The sequence below is a fragment of the Crocodylus porosus genome, unplaced genomic scaffold (assembly GCF_001723895.1).
Source record: "Crocodylus porosus isolate Cpor-Errol unplaced genomic scaffold, CroPor_comp1, whole genome shotgun sequence".
In the NCBI taxonomy this organism is placed as follows: Eukaryota; Metazoa; Chordata; order Crocodylia; family Crocodylidae; genus Crocodylus; species Crocodylus porosus.
In genome coordinates, this window is record NW_017728886.1 from 265,611,301 (window position 1) to 265,630,724 (window position 19,424).

Genomic DNA, 19,424 nt, shown 5'->3' on the forward strand with positions numbered 1-19,424 from the left:
GTTTCTCATGAGGAGGGTAGTAAAGCACTGGAACAGGTTACCTAGAGAGGTTGTGGCATCTCCATCCCTGGAAATTTTTAAGATGTAGCTTGACAAAGCCTTGGCTGGGATGCTGTGGTTGGGGCTGGTCCTGCTTGGAGCAGGGGTTGGACTAGATGTGACCTCCTGAGCTCCCTTCCAGCCCTCCTTTTCTATGATCCTGTGACTCCTTGCTCTCACCTTTGCTGTTTTTTCAGCCTCTCAGCCTCTTGGGGCAGGTGCTGTTTCTCAGTAGGCGTGCACACAATACTTACCACAAAGGGGAATCTAGGCTAAGCTTTACAGTAGAGCAAGCAGCTGTATCCCTCATTCGCTGCAGTGCATCTCTGCTTGGCTTTGGCTATGGCTGCACATGCAACCAGTTCACGATGTTTATCACAACCTGAGCTGCGCCCTTAAAAAAAAGCTTGGTTCGCGACAGACATGCGTCAAACCTGCCTTCACGTCCCGAACTCCTGCATGGGCGCCAGGGTGCAGAAAGGTGCTTGCTGTGTGAATCGGAGGTGTCTGCTCACCTTTGTACTGGTGATCCTGCAAGAAATGCTGCCCCTTAAGGCTTCCAGGACATTGATGTGCCCGTGCTTGGCTGCCAGATGGATTGCTGTCAGTCCTTCCTAATGAGAAGCAGACAGGGAGCATCGTAAGTCTCCATCCGCTGCTTGCTGAAGCGCCGTCGGGCATGCAGACATGGGCAATAATGGGCCGAAAATGGAGACCAGCATTAGCCTGGAAGCACCATGGGGGAGAAGCAGGCAAGTCTTCTCTCACGGCTGGTGACAGGGGGCTGTGACACCTGCAGCCCTCGACAGAGCAAGCTGCCGTGTCACAGCCCTCTCATGGTGTTGAAGTTTCAGGGTCACCATCCTGGGACCAGGCCGAGCGATACACTGGAGTGGGGTGAAGCGGGAAGCACCAAGACTGAGGACTGCTTTATAGCAATGATAGTTTGGGGGGTGAACCCAGACCCTTGCCCCCCATTTACATGGGTACAAATCAATACTAGAAAAAAGAGTGCGAGTGTGACTACTAGGGAGGCCAGCTTCCTTGCCTAAGGGAGATGCCCTTCCAAGACGCACTGCAGCCTGGTGGGGACATGGCTTCCCCACCCTCTGCATCTTGGGCTAGGGTTTCATGGCTGAGTCTGTGCGACTTGTAGGCAGCTACGTACACCATCCTCATCCGCAGCAGAAGCACCGGTCTGTAGCAGGACCTTCACCACCTCACAGTGCCCGCCGGCGGCTGCCAGGTGCAGGGGTGTAGCGTTGTTTGTCTGCAACACAAAGATGGGGCGGGTTGGCACCTCTGCCTGGGAGCAGAGGAGAGATAGGAAGTGCGAGATGGGAAAGAAACGCCAGGGGAAGCATCCTGCATTGGACTAGCGCGACAGAGCATTAGCATCATGGCCGATTCCCCTCAAACGCCTCCACCCCGTGTCTGCTCAGCACCCCTTCAGCTTTCAGAGGCCACCTACAATTTTCCTGGAAGCTGCAGGCAGAGCACAGAAGTGCAAATAGCCTGTGTTGCATTTAAATGGGGAGGCTGGGAGGCAATCCCAACCCTCTTTTTGTCCTGGCAAACAGAAATCAGCTAGTAGTGTCCCTTCAAGGGACGCACGTGGAGCAAACACCCCCGCAGCCAAAGCCCTTCAGGCAGCCCCTGGAGCGCAGTGTAGATGCAAGTAGTAGGAGGCCGTACTGAAAAAAAGCTCAAGGCGGTCACGGAGCTGGCAAAGAGCATGCCACCAAGGGACATGTGGAAAACAGGCTTCCTCAGATGCACGGGCACATTCCCCAAACCCAGCCCCAGACTGAAATATTCAGGAAGACATGGGAAGGTGAGATTCTGGTCCCACATCTATGGCTCAAGCCTGCGTTGGCCAAGCACAAGCCGCGAGATACCGCGTTGTGAGCAGTTACTGGAGCGATTCCCCTCCTCTGTGTGTGTCTGTGAGACTTTGACTGAAGGCATTTCTGCTTTCGTGTCATCGTGAGAAACAGCTGAGCCTGCAGGGCGTATGCAAAGTCTTCATTTGCTTTGGCAGATGCTGGCTTCGACAAGCGCCACGTGTTTCTAAGGCAGAAGAGCAGCTCTTAAGGTAAAGCTGCCATCTGCCATTTTCACTCAACATGACCGGGGGTACTTCTGCAGCTAAAGCCCTGTGGCCATGCAATAAGCATAAATCAGGCCCCAAGAATTACCCAGCTGTACCTAGCCGGGACACAACCGCAGGTTTCAGCAGAAGGGGGTAGGTGGGGTAAGACCCCTCTCCCTTTTTATAGGTCCAGCATCTTGTTCAAGATAACCCCAGAGAGCATCCAGGGTGGAAATCTATTTTTTTATACTAACTCTCTACTTCCTAATCCTTCTGGGCCTCCTCCAGCTTTGCAGACAGACTCTTGGATCCGCTCTGCTCAGCACAATCCGGCTGTAGAGATGTCATAGACACAGACACTGGGGCTGGAAGGGACCTCGGGACATCATCGAGTCCAGCCCCCCGCCCCAGGGGCAGGAAGTCAGCTGGGGTCAAAGGATCCCAGCAAGATCAGTGTCCAAACGCTTCTTAAAGGAGTGCAGAGTAGGTGCTTGCACCACCTCCAGCGGCGGTCCGTTCCAGGCCTTGGGGGCTCGGACAGTAAAGAAATTTTTCCTAATGTCCAGCCTGAAACGGTCTTGCAGGAGTTTGTGACCGTTCGACCTCGTCATCCCTTGGGGCGCTCTGGTGAACAGGCATTCCCCCAGCTCCTGATGCACACCCCGATGTACTTACAGGCTGCCACCAGGTCACCCCTGAGCTTGCGCTTTTCCAGGCTGAAGAGTCCCATGGCTCTCAGCCACTCTTCATAAGGCCTGCTCTCCTGCCCTCTGATCACCCATGCGGCTCTCTTCTGGACTTGTCAAAACTTCTCTGCATCCTTCTTGAATTGGGGAGCCCAGAATTGGATGCAGTACTCCTGCTGTGGCGGGAGGATGACATCCTGGGATTTACTTGAGATCCCCCAAGTACAGCGGAGGGGGATTTACTTGAGATCCCCCAAGTACAGCGGGAGGATGACATCCTGGGATTTACTTGAGAAGCATCTACGGATGCAAGCCAGAGTTTGGTTTGCTTGACCAGCTGCAACATGGCATGGGTGGCTCATGTTCATACATGGCATTGGTGGCTCATATGCGTGAACCCAGAGGACCCAGTGACTGACCTTGTTGCGCGCGGTGGTTACCCCGGCTTTATTAAACTTCAGCAGCTCCTTGACCACCGCGATGCTGCCCCTGGAAGCGGCAATGTGGGCACAGGTAGATCCTTCCACGTTTGCTGACGTCGCCAGTTCGGGCTTGTGCTTCAGAAAGACCTTCACCACTTCCGAATGGTCGTTCTCAGCAGCCAGGTGCAGTGGCGTTTGCCCTTGCTGCGGGAAAAAAAAAAATCAGATCAGGCTCAGGACGCAATGACACTGCAACCGAGTAGCCAATAGCTCGGGGGCTGGGCTGCATTGGTTTCTCTCGCGCATGCCAAGACAGTCTCACTGCAAAGGAGGTTTTCCCCCAAGTTCGGAGGTTCACATTTCAACATGCTGAAAACAGCTCCTTGGAAGACTGCAAGCTCAGACAGGGGTCATGTTTTGGGTAGACCCACGATGATTTTGGCCAAGTTGCTTGAAAGAAAATCAACTGCATGTCTACAAAGGAGTGAATGGAAAAGACTTTTAACCTCCAGCACCTGGGGCCAAGGTTCTGCTTTTTCAGTCAGCAAAGCAGGGTGGGTTGCTAATTTTTTGACTGGCAAAAAAGCGTGGGTACAAGGGAAAAGGAAAGGGTGGCAGTCCCTTGTCACGTCTATGATGATCTCACGAGGTCTCTTCTAGCCCCTAATGTCTATGTCTATATTTAGGCATCAGCGCGAGCAAAAAACCCTCCAACCAAAACCCCTCAAAACCCTGTTTTCTGGCTTTGATCACTGCTCACGGAGATACCTGTGTGCCAGCAGCACTGAACCTCCACTCTTGAGAAGATGGTTCTCAGGACGAGTGAGCCAGGAGCTCATCTCTGAGCTCTTGAGATGCCCGGCAGAGGAACTGGGCTCACGGCAGGGGGCTTCTCTAGCAGGGCACGCAGGGGGCAGATGACAGCAAAGCCAGGGACAGCAGCTGTGAATGTGGGGTGCTGAGAGACAGAGCTTCTTGGAAACGAGAGCTTGCTGGAGTAGCAGACCTCAGGATTTCTGAGCAGAGAAACTGCCTGCGCTTCATTTCTCCCGTGTTCAGGAAAATAGCACTTTGGGGACATTTTTTTCAAAGGAAACTAGATTGTACCAAGAATTTATCTACCATCCTCATCAATTTCTCATCCAAATGCTGGCTAACACCTTGGGCCAAAGGGGCAACGGATGTAATACAAATGCAACCCAACATAGCACTCATTAGAAGTTTGGACCCTTTACATGGTCTTTGAAGCCAGCTTCCCCGCCTGCCGTATTTATGGGAGGTGCGTGCACGCACAGAGCTCGTCTGCGACTCAGGCGTGGTGAAGGACCGGCAGCTGCACTTCCAAATATAAATCAGTGCCAACTGATTTATTTGCTGACTGTCTCATCAGAAGCACCGAGGACTGGAAGAGTCCTGGAGAACTACCTGTCCTCTTCTCAGTAGCGGCCCTGGGGATTATAGTCAAAGCCTGTGGATGTGGTGATGGAAACTTGCACCCTACCGTACCACGTTTGTGTCTATACTCCGGACTTGGGCATCCAGGACTCTCCACCCAGCCCTATTCAGTCAGATTCTCCACTTTCTGCCCACAGCTGAGAATTTCCCCAGTGGGAAAATGTGCTTTCAGCTTGGTTTAAAGCTGGTGGGAGTTGCCTTTTCCCTCTCAGCACAGAGCTTATTTCTGGAGGAGGAACCATCACGAGTGCAGGGCAAGCCCGAGCACATTTATTCCCCAATCCTCGGCCTATGGGCAATCCCTTAGGATTTTATGCCATGGTGTAAAACAGCAGTCTCTAGCCTGTTCATACGTCAGGGAAGTGTAACTCATGCTTGTCCTCCAGCTCTATGCCAAGAGGATCTCATTGCAGGACAGCCCTTTTGCTTAAAAGATAAGTAACAATTCAACACCTCGCTAACCGTGACTTAATGCTGGTGCTGTGCCTTTCTAAAGTTGTATTTTCTGCCCCGATCAGCCCTGCTTTCCAAGGACACAAAGGTAGGCTGTTTTCTAAAGCATGACTCTTACTGTTATTTTTAGCTGAGAAACTGATGGGGAGAGTGACAGGAAAATCAGCTGTGGAAGCAGGCCAGAGAGTGAAATATCCGGTCGTAAAAGCCAGCCCAGAAAGTTTGCAATAAAATATCTATACGTAGGGGGGGAAAAGCAACGTCGGACATAAAGCAGAGCCGCAAGACACGATGAGTGATATCTGGCGTGCAGGCTGGGAGATGTAAATCCTCCCATCAGCACAAGAACAACCCTCCGCATCTCAATCTCATCTTCCCTCTGGGAAGCCCGTACTAGTGAATTCAGCCTTGCCACAGTCCTCCGAGGCATCGCTGATGCCAGTTTGCTGGAAGGGAAACTGAGGCACAGGGAAGCAAAGTCAATAGCCTACGACCAAAAAGGAAATTGGTGGTGAAGCACCAGGGATAGCACCTAGACCTCCCCGCGCCCTGCCTGGTCCTGTGCTTTAACCTTTAGACAAGGCTTCTTCCCTGCCATAATAAACGCGTCTTTGGGGAACAGCAGAGGCGTTTTTTAGCTGATGCTGCCTCCGTCTGGACCTCACAACAGGCCCTCCCCAGACCTGCCTCCTCTAGGAAGAGGCTGTCTCCTGCGGGACAGTGGGTCATCGTGGTATACTGCTAACAACTGAGAGCAACTCAGAGCCAGGGATGGATCCGGTTCAAGACAGCAAAGGGTTCAAGACAGTGGGTCATCGTGGTATACTGCTAACAACTGAGAGCAACTCAGAGCCAGGAAAGGGAACCGGGCTGATTTCAGCCCACACACACTGAGATTAAATTGGATGGCATTATGCAGCATCTTTCCAAGGGATGAGGCAGTTGTGTTGAGACAGGCAACAGATAACTCCAGCACCTGGTAGAGCACCTAGGGCTTAGGCAAACAGCTACCGCTGGGTAAGCTGCGGACACAAAGCACCTACAACAGTGTCACATGCAGGGCAGTTTTGCCTCTGATTTTTGCCTGGGGTTTTTCTACAGCAGGGTTAGTGACAAGGTGGGAGCTGTGCCCTGGACACCCCCTCCTTCGTATACTGCTATGAAGGCCAGTTATGCCCGTGTAAACATGCCATGGGTCCAAGGCCCGGGACCCAGGACATACAAGTTCTAACCCTAATCCTCAAGCCACTTAGCTGTACATTTCCTCGCAGCACCTCCAGATGTGGATAGGATCACTGCCTGAAGCAGGTAAGCTAGTCAGTGCTTGTAGGTCCATGGAGGTGGGTGTAGGACGGGTGAGTGTTGTTTGTTTAGAGAGGGCTCCAACAGAGGAGTCACAAGGGTCTCATAATCAAAGGGCTATAGGATTTGGAGCTGAATGGCAATAACTGCCCATTAGAAGGATAAAAGAGGTGAAGCAGTATCTAACCAGCAACCAAAATAGGCTTGCAACTTAGCCTAGCATCCCCGCTCCCCTCGCTGGCATCAGGAAAACTAGAGCTGAAATACGGGATGGGGAAGAGAAGCCTTGTGGGTAATATCAAGGCCCTGGGTTGTTTCCAGACATAAAAAGCCTGAAGGATACAAGGAAAAATGAAACTATTTTTTCTTTGGCAGCCCAAGCGGGACCTTCTGAACTGCAGGATGTTTTGCTCAAGAACATGCACTTGTTTCACTTGAGCTTGTGAAGCTGCCCCCAAGGGCTGCAGCGGTGAGCAGCTGTTAGGGAGAAGGGCTCCTCTGTTCGGGGCTCCCTGCAGACGGGACACTTACAATGTCTGAAGCATTCACATCGGCACCTAGGCTCAGCAGGCTGGCACACACATCCAGCTGCCCGTTCAGCGCCGCCAGGTGCAACGGGGTCCGCTTGCTCTGCACAGGAAGACAAAAAAGGTAGTTTGCCCCCCAGCATGTGCTGCTGCTGCATGCATTTCTCCCAGCTAGGCCATGGGGCCTCAGGAAAGGACCCATGTGCATAGCAGTATGGGCAGGGACTTCTGCTGTCTGCTTCTGGCCTCGTCAGGACTATGGGTGCCTCTTCACTAGGCCAAAAGGGAGTTGCTTGTCACATGTTGGCTAATGCATGGCAACCAACAGTAGATACCATCCTAGAAGAGATGTGGCTTTCACATATATTACACCGGGGCAAAGATCTGGAGGAAACTCGAGTTTATCTTGATTTCTTATCAAGTGTAAAAGCCACACACTGTCCCGTCTTTTCTGGGGTTACCTCATACCCCACATGTTAGCAAATATTAATCAAGATGAGGCAGAGGATTTTAATGGTGCAATCGTAGCACATACTAACTTAACATGCATGAGAAAAGTCTAGTGCATGGAAGACCTGCTATTTCAAAGATGTTCCAAACTGGTTAGGTGAAAGCTTAGACAGTCCCTTTGACTTTAGCTTTACTAGCTGGGCCTGCATTAAAGGCAAGGGCCTTGTCCACACTGGGCTTTTCAAGTGTGCTCGCTGGTAGGTCAGCATCAAGCCTCTTGTTTAGCTGAGGCATGAGTGACTGAGGAAACCACCAGTGACCCTGCCACCCTCAGGAGATGCGGGTGCTTGCCTCAGAGCCTCCACATATTTCCTTGGATGAGGTCCTATACTGAGCACCTCCTAGAGAGACAGAACAGACCTGCCAGGCCCATGCGAGGAATGGATTAGACCCTCTTGACCCTGGTTTGCTCCAGAGGCTGACTTTGGCATAATTTAGATATCCCTCGATGCCAACCTTAGTTATGGCAACTTCCCTTCAGCTTACACACCTTACACACCACAGGCAGACCTAGGATTTCCACAGCACTGCTTGTGGAGGGCCTGAAACACTAACTCCCAAATCTCTCTTGTCTTCTGCAGCAGGGCTGACTAAGAAGTCCTTGGAAGGCAGGTGTATGCCACTGTTGCACCATGCCAGTCCCAGGGCAATCCTCCCTGAGCTGGATATGCGGGGGTTAGTGCCCCATAAAAGGTCACCATGGCTCTGGGCATTCCCAAGCATAAAGAACAATGATGGAGATCCCAGGCCATTTATCAACCCTGAGAAAAACAGGGCAGAGCTACAGCAGGATGGGCACCATTGGAGAGTGAGGAGTGTGGTAGTGGGGATGGACACCACCCAGAGAACCAATTCATTCCTTCCCAACAGGCATGGGCTTGGCTGCCTGCATTTGGTAACTTCCCTGGGTCCTTGGGGAATCTTTTCTGGGATCCTTGTTAGAGCACTTCCAAACATATCCAAAGTGTCTGAGAAACCGTGTCCATTGGGAGATGCACGTGTGGGGGGTGGAAGAATGGAGGCACTTTTCTGCTGCTTTGACATAGCTCCGTGCCTCCTTTTCACAGAGCCTGGACACAGGAGCTATTTATGTCCCAGCTGAGTAGAGCCAGCCTTCAGCAACAACGCTCATTAAAATGTAAGGCCAAGCTCTCATGTAGAGTGGGGTCGGGAAAGGGCAGGAGGAGAGAATGTGGACACTGGTATCTAACTTAACCTCTGGGATGCTGCCATTTACCCAAAACCCTCTGAGATCCCGAAGGGACCGACTTGCATTTGTCGTGAACACCTCTCTGAAGGGATACATATCTCTCCAGCTGGTGTCAGCCAGGAGCTCTGTTTTGGACTCAGTGTTATTTGCACTTGAGTTTCTACAACCTCAGAATACATTTTTAAATAAACCCTCCCGGACTTCTGGCAGCTTGTTTGCTTCTGTCACTCAGAGCTTTGGCCTCAAAAGCTGCTTCCTTTTGGCCTCTTGCTCATTCTATTTTCTCATTTCTCAAAAATGAGACCAAGTAGCTGGCTGAGAGCATCACCGAGGAGGTGACCAGCACACAGGCACCCTTGCCACAGTTGGATTGGTTGCATTTGGATACACGGGGATGTAGGACTGGAAGAGGCCTCTTAAGGCAGTGAATCAAGTCCCAGGAAACTATTTACTGTGGCATTTCCCCAAATTACCACTTCAAACCCTCACTCACCACTTCCAGCTATTGAGACCCCACTGAGAGCCTTTCCACCATGCCTGGACGCTGGTGTAATCCCTTCAGGTCCTGAAGGCTGCTCACAGAGGGACAATTCAGCCTAAGCTGTTCTCAGCTCAAAAAGTTGCATTCCTTTCCCTGGTGTGCACCCAGTTAATCCCCACAATCCCCCCTCCTTACCAAGGTCATAGCATCAATGCTGGCCAGGTGAGTCTCCACTAGGAGTTTGACCAGGTGGTTGTAGCCGTTTTGAGCACTCAGGTGAAGGGGCGTCAGGCCCAGCTTGGTCCTGGCATTCACGAAGGCCTTGTACCACAGCAGGAGGTCTGCGATCTGGTCATGGCCGTTTTCTGCTGCTAGGTGCAAGGCAGCTTTCCCTTGCTGCAAAAAAAGCCACAAAAGCAGCTGCTACATCATACACTGAGTCCAAAAAAACCCAAGCAGAGAGGCCCACAGAGCCAGGGAGTTTATGCCTGGCCTTTTCTCATTGGGGCTAGAGTATAACAGACACCGTCAGAGGAAACCACTGGGGAGTTTCACCTATAGTCAAAGCAATGCATCATAGTACAGGCTTTGGGCATGGGTATATGAGTGAGCAATGCTGCTCTGCAGTGGCTGAACCCGTGGAGACCATATAGCACCTACTACTGCCATAGCGAAAAGATCAAGTGTGAGAGGCCTGTGGTCCTGGATATCAGTTCAACCCCCCACTGCCTGGGAATTTAGATGGTCCTTTGTGTGTTGTCTGCAGCACGTGAATTCACTGCACCTTCCCCAAACCCACATCCCACTCATCATCCAACCCCCAATGAGAGCCAGGGAGGTTTGTCCAACCGGATTGATTCTGAAGCTATATTTGCAAGGAGTGTGAGTCTGGAGCTATCACGCCCTGCCACCGGCACCCTCGAACCACATCTGCACTTCTGTCAGCGCTGCCCTGTCCATCAGGAGCAGAAGACACGGGATCCTCCTTCTCCAGCCCCCTGCCCTGACAGGGCTGCAGCGGTATCAGCAAGGCGTGTGCACTACCTCGTCGAACACATCAACACGGGCATGGGTCTGTAGCAGGATCCTCACGACCGCAGTGTGTCCTTGCGCAGCTGCCACCAGCAGAGGGGACCAGCCATTCTGGAGAAGGAAGGCAGAGAGGAGGCTGACCTCAGAGAGACACAGCCAGCACTTTCTGGTCTTAATGCATGCTGTCAAAGTGGGGTGGAGGAAAGGTGTCAGATCAGAAACCACCCAGAAAACATGGCCTGGGGAGCGCCTCATCTCATAGTACCTTCACAACCATTGCTGGAGAGATCCCCTTTAACAGCAGTGCATTCAGTAGCGTTACACTGCAGACCTCTCTTCTGAGGTGGTTGCCAATTAATACTGGTTTCCTACATATTAGGAGAAGGATTGCTGGCTTGTTTCGTGCTGGCCATCAGGTGGCACTGACTTGCAGCTACCACCCACCCCGCAGAGATTTGAACCCATCACCAAGAGGCTCCTTAAGCCTCACCATCCCTCTATACATCTATGCCTCTAGATGGGGTGAATCTAAGGATTACCTTCAACCACCGCAGGTGATTCAAGCTGCCCTTTCCCTTCTCCATCCTCTTGCTGCTCCGCATGCACGAAGCACCGAAGGAGACACAAATGGTGGGCTCCACCGGACAGGAAAAGGAAGCTCCAGCTGAGATGATGCCCATTATCTGTCTCTCCTTCTGCGCTTTCCTCGCGTTGTGGGCAGCTAACCTGAACCCTCCTTTCGAGACATTGTAGTCTGGGCCTTCCCCCCACCCCTCAGTCCCAGCCTGGCACCTTCCACAGAGATCACTCACCCTAGGGGAAATCCCTCAGGGGAGTTAAAGAGATAAGGCAGGCATCAGTGTGGTTACCCATGATTACAGGATGCTATTTTATAGGGGTGCATGAGTCGGGCAGTACTTGATTCAGATTCGGCCCAATTCTGGGGACACCGATTTGACTTGCTGATTCGGATCACCGTCCCGATTCGATCTGGCCAAATCTGAATCTGAAGGTTCAATTCTGATTGAAAGAATCAGTGATTTGGCCATAGACACAGCTTTATATGTTTTTTTTTTATATACCTGGAGGTATGCAGAAAAAGCATATAAAGCTGTGTATATGGCCAAACCATCAAATCTCTTCAAATCGATTCGGAGAGATTAGTGGGTCTTCTGATCGGATTCGGATTTGGAGATTCGGCTGCCAAATCGGGCCAGATCTCCTTCACACTGAATCAGCGACTGAAGCTTTGCAGAGCCCTACTATTTTATCTGTTGACTAGGGACCCGAGCCTGTCACTGACTCAAATGGGAAGGACCCTTCTGCAGTGCTCCTGTTAATTTGGCAGCATCCGCACATGCTGGCTGTTCACCATTTCCTCCGGTTATTCAGACTGAAGATTGCCCAGGATATAAAGTCTAGATCAGCAATTCCTGAAACGTGATCCACGAGGCCTGGAAAGGAGCCCCAGACCATTACTGTGCCTCTCCTTCATGCTAAGCTTTGATGGTTGGCATGCATGGATGTCTGCAAGAAGGGGCCGGGGTTGGCAGTGATCCACTGCTCCAAGATGCCTGGAGGTCTGCCTGTCTAGATGTTTGCACAGGCTGCTCAATGCAAAGCAGGAGTTACTCACTCATCTGCTTTCCCCTGCAGTGTAAGTCTCCAAAGCATTGTTCCTGTTGAGAGACACTTCTCCTGTATCCAAAGCAGCTGAGAAGGCAAAGACAAGGAGGGCAGAAGTACCTTGGCTTGCTTGTTAATGGCCTGCTGCATCTGATGGGTGCTAATGTGCTTCAGCATCTCCAGCAGCACATCTGCATTGCCCACTCGGGCGCAGTAATGCAGGGGGGTCTCGCGTGACTGCAACAGAGACAGAAGCAAAGGAAATCAGGGACTTTGTTCCATGCATCCATGTGAAGATCAGACACACATTTATGCTAGGATAATAGTATTTGTGCCAGTGTGAAGAGGGAGGGGACACAATAGAAACTCCTTCGCTGGGGTAGCTTACTCGAGTTGGGTGAAGGATTTAACTTTAGAATAAAAACAGCAGTTAAAAAATACATCAGTGCAGGTGTCACGTGTCTGTATTTATCCTGGGGCGACCATTTGCTCCATGCAAACAGGATCCTACCTGCTCCTCCCACCACCCAATGACTAGGCACTGTAATAGTGTCTCCTACAGCAGCTATGCTGGGATAGCAGGTCATCTGTCTACTTGGGACACTGGGTAACTTCCATCATACTGCACAAGCAATGTGAATAACAGTGTTCACTTGTTATGGGGCCAGACCCTTAGTCTGAGAAATTTGCCGGCCACCTGCTCTAGAAGGACATCTTGAACATTAATCCGTTGGTTGAAATCAGTGTCTTCATCAATGACCTGGAGATGGCATAGAGTGCACCCACAGCAAGTCTGCAGATGACAGCAAGCTGGGGGGAGTAGTAGATATGCTGGAAAGCAGGGTTAGGATTCAGAATGACCTCGACAAATGAGGTCCAAAAGGCATCTCATGAGGTTCAACAAGGACAAGTGCAAAGTCCTGCACTTAGGAAGGAGCAATCCCATGCACCGGGACAGGCTGGGGGTGACTGGCTGGAAAAGGACATGGGGGTGACAGGGGACAAGAAGCTGAACAGGGGCCAGCAGTGTGTCCTTGGTGCCAAGAAGGCTACCAGCATCCTGGGCTGCATCGGTAGGAGCGTTGCCAGCAGATCAAGGGAAGTGATTTCCCCCCTCTATTCAGCACTGATGAGGCCACATCTGTAGTCCTGTGTCCAGTTTTGGGCCCCCCACTATAGACAGGATGTGCAGAAAGTGGAGAGAGTTCAAAGGAGGACAATGAAAATCATTGGAGGGCTGGGGGATGTGACTTATGAGGGGAGGCTGAGGGAACCGGGCTTATTCAGTCTAGAGGAGAGACGATTGAGGGGGGATTTAATAGCAGCCTTCACCTCCCTGCAGGGGGGCTGCAGAGAGGATGGAGCTGGGCTGGTCTCAGTGAGGGCAGATGATGGGACAAGCAGCAATGGGCTCAAGTTGCAGCAAGGGGAGTTTAGGTGAGATATTAGGAAGAATTTTCTCACTAGGAGGGTAGTAAAACACAGGAACAGGTTACTCACAGAGGTGGTGCAATCTCCATCCTTGGAGGTTTTCAAAACCTGGCTAGACAAAGTCCTGGCTGGGCTGACGTAGTTGGGGCTGGCCCTGTTTTGAGCAGGGGGTTGGACTACATGTGACCTCCTAAGGTCCCTTCCAGCCCTCCTTTTCTATGATGTTATGAAACCTCAGCTGATGAAAGCCCCATAGCTGCAGAGAGGTCCAGGGAGATGCACTGATTTACACCAGCTGAGACTATGACCCAAAGATCCCCAAATGCCTCCCTGAGAAAAAAGGTGCGTTTGAGCGTTCCCAGTTCAATTCCTTCCTCTCTGCTTTTGCAGCATGCCCTATCCCAGTTTGTTCCCTGGCTGCTGTGTTTGATCTCAGAGAAAGCTGCCTGCCCATGGTGCTGTGAGTATATAACTGGCAAAGTGCTCAGGAAGAAAAGTGCTAAAAACATTCTGGGCTTTTTTTCCCTATTTAATTATTTTCTCAGGTGGGACAGCTAAGCTAAACAACATCCCAGTGGCTTTTTGGGGTATGTTTTCAAGAGAGCTGAGCACAGAAGCTGCTTTGACAAGGATAGCAGTACGTTTGCCAGTAACTCCCCAGGAGTAAATGACTTCTGCCAGGAGCATTTGGGACAAATCTAAAACAAAAAACTGCCACTGCATGGGGCTGGGAAAACCTACGCCCTGTTAGCCTTGAAGTTCAGCCCCACAGCTCAGAACAGTCGTGCTAGGCTGCCCAAGCCTATAAAACACAGCGACATCTTGCAAGCACTGAACCGGCAATCTCCGAGGGCCCCAGGTTGCACGTACCAGCCTAGTGGTCGGAGAGATGTCGGCCTTGTACTCCAGGAGCATGGCAACAATCTTGGTTTCCTCCTTCTCCAAGTGGGCCATGTCCTTCTTCACAGCTGCAGCCACATGCAAGGGAGTTTCTCCTGCCTACAAAAGGGAAGGGAGGAGGACCGCGGGTGCCTCCGGGCACACTCCCAGGCAGACCCTTTTGGAGGCACAGCCACTTGGAGCTAGCATACCGCTCGAGAGAAAAAAAACTCCCTAAGTCAGGAAACCTAGCCAACCACCTCCGAATCTCCCCCGTTGACACGCAGCTCGCCTCAGCGCATCGTGGCCTGTGCTCAAGGTCCCTCTGTTATCCTTACCGCCAGCCAATAATGTCCATTTCCCCAGTTGGGTCACCAGTCCTGTGGGAGAAGGTCTGGCCCTCAAAAGGGAATTTGCCCTTCTGCCTCTAGGTAGCTCAGGGAACATAAGGAGTGAACAAGAGCTCGCTACGGGCTCAAAGGCCTGCTCCAAAAGCCCTGGACATGAACAAGAATAATTCTGTCGACTTGCCTGGGTTTGGGGTCAGGATCATACCCTGGACCCTGGGACAAGGCCATTCAAATGCCACTGCCCTATTTAAATAGTGCTGGCCGGCTCCACTAGATTAAGGACAAGGTTATCATCCAGGTTTGGTGCCCAGCATACAAATGAGGACCACGTGTCGTGCTCCTCTTCACTTCTCCGTAGGAGGAGGCCGCTGCTCGGATGGTCGCTCAGACTTTGCCACGGGCTGTTACAAGTCTCAGGGGTGCATCTGTGGCTTTGTCATGAGAAACTCGATCCCCCCAGTGCCACCCTTCCTCTTCCACCACACACACATGCACCTCACGGATACACATATGTAGGTTCATCTCAAGTGCAAGCTTTTCCCTCCTCCTCCACTCACCTCGTTTTCCATGCTGGCACAGGCAACAGCATCCGCATGGCTCTTCTCCTTGGCCAGGTAGTTGAGGATCTCCTCTACCACTGGCAGGTGGCAATGCCGTACTGCAATGTGAAGAGGGCACTCTCCAGCCTGCCAACGGAGATGAAGGATGAGAGGCAGCCTCCTCCTGTCTAAAGCTTAAGGTTGGCACGGGCATCCCACCATGACACAAAACACTCCCCTTCTTTCTACATCCTGGTCTACACCCAGCCCCAGTCCCTCTTGCCACCTGGGCGTAAACTAGAGAACCAGCCTAGTGCTGATAAGGCTGAAGGTGACAGAGGGTCTAGGAAAGAGCAGGGTTCAGTGATGAAGAGGTGTGACCATTGCCACTTTGGAGGAGGATGGGCAGGAGGGACTTCCCCTAGCCTGATCAAGAGGCTTGCAAGACAGGGTGAGATCTGGCATGGAAGGGAGGGCATCTCAATCTCTCAAATCCCTTCAGGGTGAAGTGCCTGTGGCTAAGAAATGCCTTTGCTCAGCCTTTGCTCTTTGCCGTCTGTTCTGTTGTCTCTGAACCTAGGGTCCCAACCTAGGTGAGATTCTGGGACAGCGTAACTGGCTAGCTGCCAGGTGGACTTAGGAGGTTTCAGGGTAGCTAGGCAGGAGCACTGCCTGTCCCCAGGAAGGGTGTGCAGCTGTGGAGGACACATACAACTTCCACCTGCTTTAAAAGGAACATAAGGACATAGAGGAAGAAAAAGGGGAGGAGGGGTTGCCATAGGGCAGTGTGCATCACCTGTCAATACACCTGGTATCTCTGCAAGCTTCTACAGCCATCTAACTGAGCTAAATACCCGTAACTTTAAACATGAATGAAACAGGGTTAAAGCTGCAAAGCTCTTCTGCTCTTGCATCACTGCAGGAACATGCAATGTCACTGTTACCCCATAACAGCTTAGGCTGATATTACGTGATGCTAATGTAATACTTACAACTGTAAGAGGTGTGAATCCAAGGGCTGGTTCTCAGGCTCCAGAACTAGAAGCTTTTACTAGAGTCTGCTGAGAACCGGATGATTTGGAAGCCAAAGGGGCCAGTGACTGGGTCCACTTTTAACAGCGGAGTGATGCTCAGAGAAGCAATGGGCTGGGCTGTAACACTATCAGAGCTATCATCCCAGTGAAGATAATGACAACAACCCAGGTTATTTCTTTTAAATCGTAATCCCCTTTGGACATCAGCTGTCATGGAAGAGAGTCAGGTATCCTACAGGAAGTCCCCAGATGGTGCCTTGGATCCTACTGAAGTGCTAAAGATCTTTGGCATTCAGAATCACTGCTTATAATTCACTCACCAGCTGGATTTTTGGTAGTGAGCCTCCACGTCCAAATGCTAAGCAGGACTGGTCTTTGCCACCCCAGCCTTCCTATCTCCAAGCCTAAGTACAGACGGTCAAACCCCCAAAGCTGAGTTGTTTCAGTCTTTGCAGGTTAGTCTAAGCTGCGTAGATTGAACTGATAAGCAAGTGAACAGACATTCACTTTTGATTCTAGAAATGTAGCCATATGCCTGTAGTGACCCAGGCCAAACACCTGGGGCGCTAGAGCACACCTCCCTGCTGGCCTGGAGGAGACAGCCAACGCTAGCCTGCTCACCCTGTGAGGGGGTGAGTTGTGGGGGAGGTGCAAAGCATCCTGGGATGCTAGGTAAACCTAATCCAGGTTTACCTTAAACCATGTTTGGCCATTTTGAAAGTGGTTTATGTGCACTTAACTTCTGTTGTGTTACAGATTTGAGCCAGCTTCTGATCACTTATTCCAATTTGTGCGTCATTTCTGCCCCTTGCTCTAGTCACCAAATGTAGCCAGCAAAAATGAAATGAAAACTGGGCTAAAGACCCTTTTACTTCTTTAAAATAAATCCCTCTCTATCAGAGAAGTCCCAAATAGTCCCTCTCCCTCCTGTTTTCCTTCTTATGAACCATTAGGAAGTTTCATGTTTTAGCCACCTCTGCTTTTAAAGGTTTTTTTTCCCTGCCTGTCAAACCTCTGTAGCGAGTGACGGTCACAAGTTTCCAGTGAGTGAAGCCATCAGACACTTTGGAAATCACCTCATTTTCTTTGTGTTTTGTGTCCCCCTTTTTAAACGCAATGCGTGATTAATGTTCTGGAGAAAGGAAGTCTTGGTTCAAGATGGAGCCTTCCTCCGTTAAGGAGCTCACAAAAATATGCTCTGAAACCCCTAAGAGATTCTCCAATAAAACCAAGGCAGACTAACTTTGACATTCCCAATATTTCTAAAGTAAAGAGCAAAACAGATATTGAACCAAGTAAGCCAAAATCTTTCAGGACATCTTTCTGCCCCATAAGGAAGCCAAAAGAGCATAGGCCAAAAGAGTGAAAAGCCTTTTCAGATCCCATTTGTCCTAAACCAGCAGTTTGGTGCATGGTTCAGTTTTGAGTGAAAGTTAAAACTTCTGCATAGAGCTCGGATTTTTTCAACAAAGGTTTTTTTTAAAAAAAAAAAAAATCAGAAAATGCTGGTTCACTGAGACCGAATCTTTCTCCCTGAACATATGAGTTCCAATGAAATGTGGGTTTTTTTCAGGTCCCGAATAGCATTTTTGGTCAAGACTACATAGGTAGAGTGCTCCCAGAATACTCCAGGCTAGGGCTGTCTCGTGGGAGGTGGAAGCCCCGGGTTCAAATCCCTCCTCCAAAGAATATCGACTTAGTGAAAGTAGAACAACTCCCACAAGAGGCAGGCTTAATTCAGAAGAAACCAGAGTATATTTACACTTTATAGACCAACCAAAGGTTGTGCGTGTGTATGCATATATACAGTATACACACACGAGGAATCAGAACTTGTGGTAGAGGTGATATCTTTTATTAGACCAACTAGCTATTTGTGAAGAAAGAAATTCTTTCATTGCAAGCTTTTGGGCACAAGCACCCTTCTTCAGGCATAGGAGAAAAGATTGCAAAAGTTCTCCTAGGGAGAAATGACACATATATACACATACCTATATACATTCATATAAATGTGTGTGTATGTATATGTGTTTGTATATGTATATGTATGTATGTGTGTATGTATACATATATATGTATGCACGTATGCGTGTGTGCATACATACACATAGATAAACCAGGGGTGGGCAAAATGCAGCCTAGGGGCCCATTGCGACCTACCAGGCCATTCTATCTGGCTTGCAGGGCCCCTAAAAATTTTAGAAAATTAATATTTATCTGCCCCTGGCTCATGCAGCTCTTGATGGCTCGCCAAAACTCAGCAAGCGGCCCTCCGCTCAAAATAATTGCCCATCCCTGATATAAACACATACACCATGCCCACCCACTCACCCACCCACACATACATGCTTCAGTTACTCTATAAAGTGCAAATCTACCCTGGTTTATTCTGGATTAGGCCAGTCTCTCTCAGTGTCTCTTGTGGGAGTTGCCCTGCTCTAACATCAGATTTTGCGAGACCGGGCTCACTTCATCAGATGCTGTGAAAGGACTCGTGCAGAGCATCGTCTGAAATGGAGACAGTGCTTTGAATGCAGAAGCCAGGGAGGGAGAGCTGGGGGATGGAAGCAAGCAATAAACCCATAGGAACAAAGGAATGACAAAACCTGCTCTAGATAATAGTCTCTGTTCAAACCACACTGAATTCAGTCCAGTCCGTGGGTAATTTCTTTGTCTGCAGTTTCCCATTTAAATAGGCTTTTAAAGGTTTGCTGCCTAAGAACAGCCACCCTTGGGTCAGCAATGGGGTGTCCAGAGAGGCTCAAGTGTTTTGCTCTGGGCCTGAATATCTGCATCTCTCGACTGCAGGGTACCCAATAGCCTGGTGTTAGCAAGAGCACTCCTGTAGCAGAATGGGAGAGACAACACTCGAACCCAGGCTTCCCGTCTCCCACATACCTGCCCTAAGGACCAAGTTACTAGCTATTCTGGGGTTCATTCCGTCTCTCTTTTTTTGCATATAGTTTGGAAGGATCTTGATTTTGTCCCAGGCTGCTCCACGCTTCCTGCGCACACAGCTTTGCATCTCAATCCTCACCTCCGTTGTCCAGCCCTGCAGTCTCCCCCCAGTCAGACTCTGCTCTTAGAAACCCGTTCCAGCCAGCTGCACGATGGCTTTGAGCTGCATGGAAACATCCCCAGAGCTGGCCGAGACATGCCAAAAGCTCATTTAACACCTAAAGGCTAATTCCAGATCTCCAGAAGAGAAAGGCTTATGCATTCCTGGCTCTCTCCATCACCCGGTTATTTAGCTCAGGGTTTGTTTGACAGATCTGTTTAAACCTTGCACATGTTAACATTATGGAATATTTTGGCTCCGAGGCCCATCCCAAAGGGTAAAACTGAGGCTGTAGGAA

At 50.5% G+C, this 19,424-nt stretch overlaps 1 protein-coding gene across 1 annotated transcript in view; it reads right to left on the reverse strand.

Moving 5' to 3' along the window:
• The window catches only part of LOC109318515 (serine/threonine-protein phosphatase 6 regulatory ankyrin repeat subunit A-like), a 67,155-nt gene that overhangs the window by 20,067 nt on the left and 27,664 nt on the right, over nt 1–19,424 (reverse strand). The window contains exons 12-20 of the mRNA XM_019547868.1: nt 15,053–15,181; nt 14,137–14,265; nt 11,956–12,072; nt 10,222–10,320; nt 9,373–9,573; nt 6,981–7,079; nt 3,237–3,443; nt 1,208–1,309; nt 555–653 (exon numbers count right to left, since the gene is read on the reverse strand). Coding sequence (XP_019403413.1) covers nt 555–653; nt 1,208–1,309; nt 3,237–3,443; nt 6,981–7,079; nt 9,373–9,573; nt 10,222–10,320; nt 11,956–12,072; nt 14,137–14,265; nt 15,053–15,181 — 1,182 coding nt within the window. The remainder of the gene's footprint in view (nt 1–554; nt 654–1,207; nt 1,310–3,236; nt 3,444–6,980; nt 7,080–9,372; nt 9,574–10,221; nt 10,321–11,955; nt 12,073–14,136; nt 14,266–15,052; nt 15,182–19,424) is intronic.